This window comes from Mya arenaria, chromosome 14 (assembly GCF_026914265.1).
Source record: "Mya arenaria isolate MELC-2E11 chromosome 14, ASM2691426v1".
Classification (NCBI taxonomy): Eukaryota; Metazoa; Mollusca; class Bivalvia; order Myida; family Myidae; genus Mya; species Mya arenaria.
Window position 1 is genome coordinate 31,994,815 of NC_069135.1, and position 7,738 is coordinate 32,002,552.

Sequence of the window (7,738 nt, forward strand, 5' to 3'; positions counted from 1 at the left end):
GGGAGACTCATTATACGCCCATCAATTTCCTTTTCCTAATCCAACAGTGAAATTACTGCATGGCGTATTGAAAACTGCCTATCGCGATACTACCGTTTTCCATACCCGTATCAGCATAGTATCATGTGTTGAGTGCTACCTTTTACAGAATGGTGTTTATTCGATTTATTACAATATCAACTTACTATTCAATATCTTTTTTTTTTAGGAATTTATCATATTACATAAAGTAATTATTTTGAATGTATTCAATTGCTGACTTGTGTTACTATTCAAGGCACTAAATAATTAATGCGATTTATTTATGACGTCATTTCCAGCCTGGAAATGTCGTGTAACATCTATGTGCAGTGTCGTTGGTTTAAACTAAGGGCAGTGCGCTTAAACATGGAAATACTAAAAAAAGACATATAATTTTAGGAATACAACAGGACGCTTTTTTGACGACCTGTATATAAACATTAATTCCTCCCGACCGTTACGGACGTATAAAGAGCGTCCAGTCATAATCTCCATCTTTATCAGTTAAATATATTGATATTCTATTTTGAAATTTGAGCTCGCTTTCAAATCCAAAATCAAACGTCAGCGCGCACAGGGCTGGTGCAAAATTTCAACGACGTCAAAATCAAAATCGCGTTTTGTTCGCATACACTTGCACGCGCTTTTATGTATTAAAGGTATTTTATATCATTTAAAGGCATATAATATATATTATAAAAAGGCAGACTGTTATGGGCCATGATTGGGGTAGTGATGAAAAATGAATTTCCATTTTGGGGAGTTATCTTCCTTCGATTCCCTGAAGGATTTTAACATATGTGTATCATTGCACCGTCTCCCATAGAAATTCATGAGTGGTTATCTCCCCTAAAATGTAGTGGCATTTCCCAATGAAATCCATGAGTAGATATCTCCCCTGAAATGAAGTGGTATCTCTTAAGAAGTGCATGGGGATAAGATGTATCCCCTAAAATGCAATTAATCTCCCCTACAAATCCATAAAGAAACCCTTTCTCCCCTATAATTTAATGGAATTCCATTAGAAATTCATTCGTAGAAAATGTAGTGATATCTCTTCTGAAATGTAATTGAATCCCGCGTATAAATCCATGAGAAGATATGAAGTCATGAGGAGAAACCCTAAACGGTAATGGAATCCACCTTAGATATCTTTGATATCTATCTTAAAATAAAGCCGTATATCTCTCAGACGTCCATGAGAAAATTAGTTCTCCCTTCAAATTTAGAGATAAATCCCTTTAAATCCATAAGGAAAAGATATCTCCCCTAAAATGTAGTGATATCTCCCTTAGAAATCCATGAGAAGGAGGTATCTGATGTGATTCTGGCTCTCCTTGTACACGAGGTACTCGCTCTGGCCGAACTGACTGTGGTTCCATCCCGGATTTCGGATTGGCTTTCCCTGGGGTACCACCACCTTCTTGCCATCTAATGTCAGTGTTGTGTTCTTCTTAGGGTCTGGAATTGATTTAATCAAATATTGTTTTTCTCAATTAGTGTTTACAATTTTCATTGTTTAACTCCGATCAAATGGAATTGTTAAAACATAAGGGCTGTTTCATTTACAAATCATAAAGAGTAGTGTAACAGATATATGTTTTATCCTATACACATTATAAATCTGCAAGAAAAACATATCGCAAGATACTTTTTCGTATTTGACCTATTGCAATACGGTCAAGCATTCTGCTGAAATCAAGTCATAACAAGTATTATAGCGCAATAATAAAATGAAGGTTGAAAAACAACTTCATAAAAATGCAAATATGATATTACGTTACTTATAATTAGTGATTTAAACCAGTATGAACTTATATGATTAAATGGTTATTAGTATTACGTTTTGATCCTATCTGACTATTTGCATATTTTAATTTCACGCCTTGTTATACACGAGTCTACAAAAATATGAGTGTGAAATACAACCTTCCAGAACACACACCGTACTAATAACCCTAGTGTATGAGAAGGTGGCAAACAATCTTAATATTTCAATTTTACTGTTAAAAAATGAATGCATTGAGTACAAATACAAATTCATTGTACCATGCAAAACTACACGTAATCGACATACCAGGTATGCGATTACTCGGTCATATCAGTTAGGTGAAGCTGGTGTGTGCCCTTTATATTGAGACTACAATTTGACTCTACAAAATATGCGAAGCAAGCACAATTTGACAAACCAGGCTCAGCATTACCCAGAGCAATGACACAGCCATAGCTGTTGACTAGGACCTTGATTTGTAACTTTCCAGCAAAAGTACAAGATTGGATTGTCAAACTAAAGCTGAAATAATGAAAACAAATCAAATATAACCATCTCTGTGTTTTTACGAACAATAGCACAGTTCTCCTCACTTTGAGAGGCTTTGAGATGCGACCGATTTGAGTTCTTCATATCGAAAAAATAATTAGCAGTAATACAAACGCAAATCCACATAGTTTAACCGGTTCGGTGTTTCCCTGTGCGATTACACAATCGTAACCGCTTGGAGCGGCCTTGAGGTGCGGATGGTCCGTGTCCATGTGATATTCCTTTCCCAAGGCAACCTCGTTAAGAAACATGATGCCCTTTGTGCCTACAGTCCCCACTGAAAATATCGTATATTTCAATATAAGCCATATTGGAAGATTTTTATAACATATCTTAGAATTATTCTAATAGACAGAATAGGATAAAGATGTAAAAGAGGTTTTCAAAAGGACGTTTTGACGTCATTAATTTCTTAGCAATAACCATATTTCAAGCTTTTATTCTCGAAAGATTTTCATTATTCTAAGATATGATAGGTTTGAAGGTCCTGTTCATACTTTAATGATCAATCACTGAGGAATAAAATGGTATAATATAGAAGAGAAATAATCATCCATTTATGATAATGTAATGTATAATGTTGAATCCATGCGGCTTGCTACGCCTTTCGATTCAAATACAGTGTTCCCATCAAAATATCAGTAATAATTAGCATTTACCTTTATGGAATACTTTAAGGGACATAAGTACTTAACCTGTCCACAAATTATCTAAGTATGGTTTTACATGCTATTAAAGAAGTTTACATTTTGAACAGCCCTCGTATTCACAGTTTATACCTATTCAACGAGTAAAAGGCTAGTCTGTTGCAATGGTTAAATTTTGATTTTATTACAGTTACGATCTGGATGATTGCTTTTCAATTGTTGGACTTGTTTTGCATACCATATCTGACAAGCCAAAATAGAGCTATCACATCATTTGATAAATAACCCCACCACACCACCTTCTTGTAATAAGAAGTAACTCTGGTAGTGATGTATGCTCCTTAAATACCCTATGTCGGTGAGAAGGCAACAATTCAGTCAATGGTTCTAAGTTATACTATAAAGAAATAACATCTGTGAAATAAGCATAGTACAGCTTTGTATTGAGATGACTGTTGACTTGGCTGACCGTTGCTGAATTAATAGGAGGATAATTTTGTTTCATGTAGTAATTATTTAGTATAACCTTCAATAGTACTTGTTCAATCAGTATAAGGACAGTGAGGGAAAATATATAAACAAAAACATATGGAGTTATGCCGAGAAGTAAAATGATAAGTTTAACAATAATAAAACGGCAATAACTCTAGATTACCATACACAAAATAATGTTACATATGCACAGCACTTCTAACCAACACGGTCAATATGTGTATAAAGCTTGAAGTCAATACCTCAAAAACATATGGAGAAAGGATCCAATTAAGGGCCAGCCCGTTGGACTTATGAGATACCCTAATGAACATATTTTACTCTCGATTCACATTATATATGCCAGGCTCCTGACAGGAAGGCAATCTTTACCAATTCATTTAATTAGCTGCTGGGTTAGCACCCAGCAATATCAGAACACACCACGTGTTGGGCTCGAACCTTCCACCTCCCACTCCGTAGGCGGACGCATAACCCTAAGTAGTTTCATGTTTAAGGTAAATAAATCCAGTTGTGTTTCAAAATAAAGAACACTGATGGAATTTATATGGGCTAAGCACAAGGCAGACGCAACTCCTAATATTTTATATCAAATTACAACATTCTTGTGCGGAGCCTTCGCTTTTAAATTAGAGAAAAATATTTTAGCATTTAAAATTGACTAGCAGTTCCTGAATCAGATATGTCGTCATAATCTTTCTTTCAAAAGTCATCATGACATTGTCCATGGTTTCCTATGCGAAACAAAACAATCAAAGATAGAGACAATGTGCTAAAAATGCTCTGAAATCATTAACACACATACCATAGTCGGATGATTTTGAATTTTCCGATGCAAAGTAAATTCCTGAGCCAACAAACCCACCACTGTGGGGCATGATCCGCAGTCCGCCTTTCAAGATGACCGCCACCACTGCCACATCTGTACCGTGCCACAGAAGCTTACGATTGGTGATCTTGTCATGGACTGAAAACCGGGAACTCTGAAAAGCAGAGCCGATATTTATATATATATATATATATACATACACTAAACAAAATTCCTAATCGTCCACCTAAGTAATCTTCTAATATTCCTTTCCCTGTTCAAATGAATGTTCAACTTTAACATTACCATCTATGTGAAACAAAGCCTGCGTCAAAAGATTGCTAAAAATACAAAAATGAAAATGTTGATTCCCTATGGAATTTGCATAGTTATTTCTTTTCCTTGTGACTTTTGGATTTAGGAGTAACCGCATATGAACTGTGTTTTCTCTGCCGTTTATGCTTCGATTTAGCTGAATTTTTCGAAGAATATTGCCACGAGATGGCGGATATCGAATACTGAACTGTATATTGATTACACTTTATGCACTTTTCAAGAAGGTTACTTTACTTTAAGTGGCCGGTTAGGAATTTTGTTTAGTATATGTGTCTTTATATAAGCATAGGAAATGTTCGTCTGAATGTTGTGTACAAGTTGTACCTCTGTGTCATATCAAACAAACTATTACTTTTAAAATATCATTTAAATATAATTTTGTACTGAAAAGTTAAACACCAGCTTAAAAGATTTAAGTCATGACTGTTTTGATGATGGAAAAAAACTACAAAAACGAGATTTTCTGTTGAGATCTAAGACAGTTGAAATCCAACATGCTTGTCAGTGCTATACTGTATAGTTTTCCCTTATCTTATCTGGTTAGATTTTAGGTATATTTGACGTGCAATTAAGAAATTTTGGATGCCTGTGACAACATCGCTAAAATGACATATTATTTGTACATCGAATAACTTAATCTCAATCATATCTTAAAATTACACTCACCTCTCCATCTCTGCAGACCTTAAACACCTCGCGAATCTTGGCATGTTTCCAACCACCCCCAGTGTTATTGGTGTATGTTTCTATCACCTAAATCAAAAAAAGCAATTTATACTATTGTCATAGGAATGTGTGTTCAAAATGTTAAACTTACATATTGTGATTTTTCCTTTTGACTTGGACCATAGGTTAACAAAACACATCGCTCGTTCAAAGGGATAATTCCATGACACAATATCATCAATGGCACTGCGCTGTCTAGGCGATGAGCTCACATAACAAGTTCATTAACGGCAATAACTGCGCTTTCTAAGGGATAATTTCACGGATATATTCATAGCCTTTCATCAAATTTCATACTTTTATGTAAAAACAACAACTTATTAACATCCTTTAACTTGACTATGAAACTCAGGAAATCGACTTAAGTTATAAACCTGTCAGGACATTGACTTAAGTTATGAACCTTTCAGGACATTGACACGAGTTATGGACCTGTCAGGACATTGACATGAGTTATGGACTTGTCAGGACATTGACATAAGTTATGAACCTGTCAGGACATTGACATAAGTTATGAACCTGTCAGGACATTGACATAAGTTATAAACTTTTCAGGATATCGACATAAGTTATGAACCGTTCAGAAAATCGACATAAGTTATGAACCTTTCAGGAAATCGACATTGAACCTTTCAGGACATTGACATCATTTATGAACCTTTCAGGAGATTGACATAAGTTATGAACCATAAGGGATGAACCTTTCAGGACATTGACATAAGTTATGAACCTTTCAGGACATTGACATGAGTTATGAACCTTTCAGGACAATGACACGAGTAATGAACCTGTCAGGACATTGATATAAATTATGAACCTGTCAGTACATTGACACGAGTTATGAACATTTCAGGAAATCGAAATAAGTTATGAAAAAGAAGGTCTATGAATACCGGCCTTATAGACCAGGATGCAACATGCAATACACACATCAAGCATGATCTTTACCTTATGAAAAAGAAGGTCTATGAATACCGGCCTTATAGACAAGGATGCAACATGCAATACACACATCAAGCATGATCTTTACCTTATGAAAAAGAAGGTTTATGAACACCAGTTTTATAGAGCAGGATGCAACATGTAATACACAAATCAAACATGCTCGTAACAATATAAAAAAGAAGGTTTATGAACACCAACCTTTTAGACCAGGATGCAACATGTAATACACAAATCAAGCATGCTCTTTACCTTATGAAAAAGAAGGTTTATGAACACCAACCTTTTAGACCAGGATGCAACATGCAATACACAAACCAAGCATGCTCTTTACCTTATGAAAACTAATGTCTATGAATACCGACCTTATAGACCAGGATGCAACATGTAATACACATCGAATCAAGCATGCTCTTTACCTTAAACTTGGGAGACTTCTTGTCAAGGTATTCCAGTTCACAGTTGAGAAGACCGTAGTTAACATCGATAGCATTGGGCAGCAAGTCGCCCTTTGTCTCTGTCATCTTCTTATCCTTCTCTTTATGAAGACTCAGGGCGACCTCAATGTCTCCTAATACCTGTGGGTAAGAGGTGGAATATGGCATGGTATTTTTGCACATTTTAGGAATAATGCATTTCATATGTTGAAACTGGGTGGACACTGCATTTGACATGTGGAAAGTGGGGGGAAATGTGTACTAAATCTGTCGAAAGGGGAATAATATAAGGTATTTTTTATCTATTAATATGCGAGAGTCAAAGAAATATTTGTGTCTCAAAGAATTAAGGAGATAATAACTATTGCACTAAATCTGAAAACACCAAGAAAATATGTGAGAATTTTAAGAACATAATTTCTAATGATTACAGTCATATTGCAGTATTTTTACCGTATACACATTTATTAATGTATATGCACATACCAAAAGCATATCCATCTTAGACCGCAGTGACTCCAGATCGCTGATGACAGGGGGCACCTAATTCCGGCCAAAATCATGGGGAATATCTGTGTAAAACTTTGATGAAAGCTCCGCAAGCTTGGTTTTTCTGTTAGCATTCAGTTCCTTCTCGATATCATCAAGAACATCAAAGCCCTTCGCAATCTGTCCTTTGCTTAGTTTTCCTAGTGGCATCTTTTTCACATCTATGAATTAAGAATGACGTCTCTATAGTTTTGTATTCTGTTTTCAAGGACAATGTTAAATACATAGCGTGTGGTATAAGTAAATCACCTTGAAAATGTATCCGCACGGTTATTGTGAACGTTACGCCCATTTCATCTGTTACCGTTCCAATAGGAACACTCTTAAACATCATACAAACACATTTCACATACTAGACCGGCTTCAATGTTAAAGTTTTTTTACTCCAAATGGTAGTTTTTAACACTTATTCAAATGTAAGATTTTCGTGACCGATATACTCACCAATATCAAACTTTTT

The 7,738-nt window shown here is 35.4% G+C and overlaps 1 protein-coding gene across 1 annotated transcript; it reads right to left on the reverse strand.

Moving 5' to 3' along the window:
• Window positions 1–1,312: 1,312 nt before the first annotated feature.
• On the reverse strand, window positions 1,313–7,230 carry LOC128216013 (protein mono-ADP-ribosyltransferase PARP3-like). The gene is made up of 7 exons (XM_052922608.1): window positions 7,216–7,230; window positions 6,712–6,870; window positions 5,291–5,377; window positions 4,286–4,463; window positions 2,456–2,618; window positions 2,211–2,314; window positions 1,313–1,482 (listed from the first exon to the last, which is right to left on the reverse strand). Exons 1-7 carry the CDS (start codon window positions 7,228–7,230, stop codon window positions 1,313–1,315), a joined length of 876 nt encoding a protein of 291 aa, XP_052778568.1.
• Window positions 7,231–7,738: the final 508 nt, after the last annotated feature.

What these genes read in the sequence shown, in the direction of transcription:
- LOC128216013 (XM_052922608.1), bottom strand. An exon ending in AGAAGTCTCCCAAGTTTAAG is followed by an intron (nt 5,378 to 6,711) that starts GTAAAGAGCATG and finishes TTTTTGATTTAG; the next exon opens with GTGATAGAAACATACACCAA. An exon ending in AGGTCTGCAGAGATGGAGAG is followed by an intron (nt 4,464 to 5,290) that starts GTGAGTGTAATT and finishes TCTGCTTTTCAG; the next exon opens with AGTTCCCGGTTTTCAGTCCA.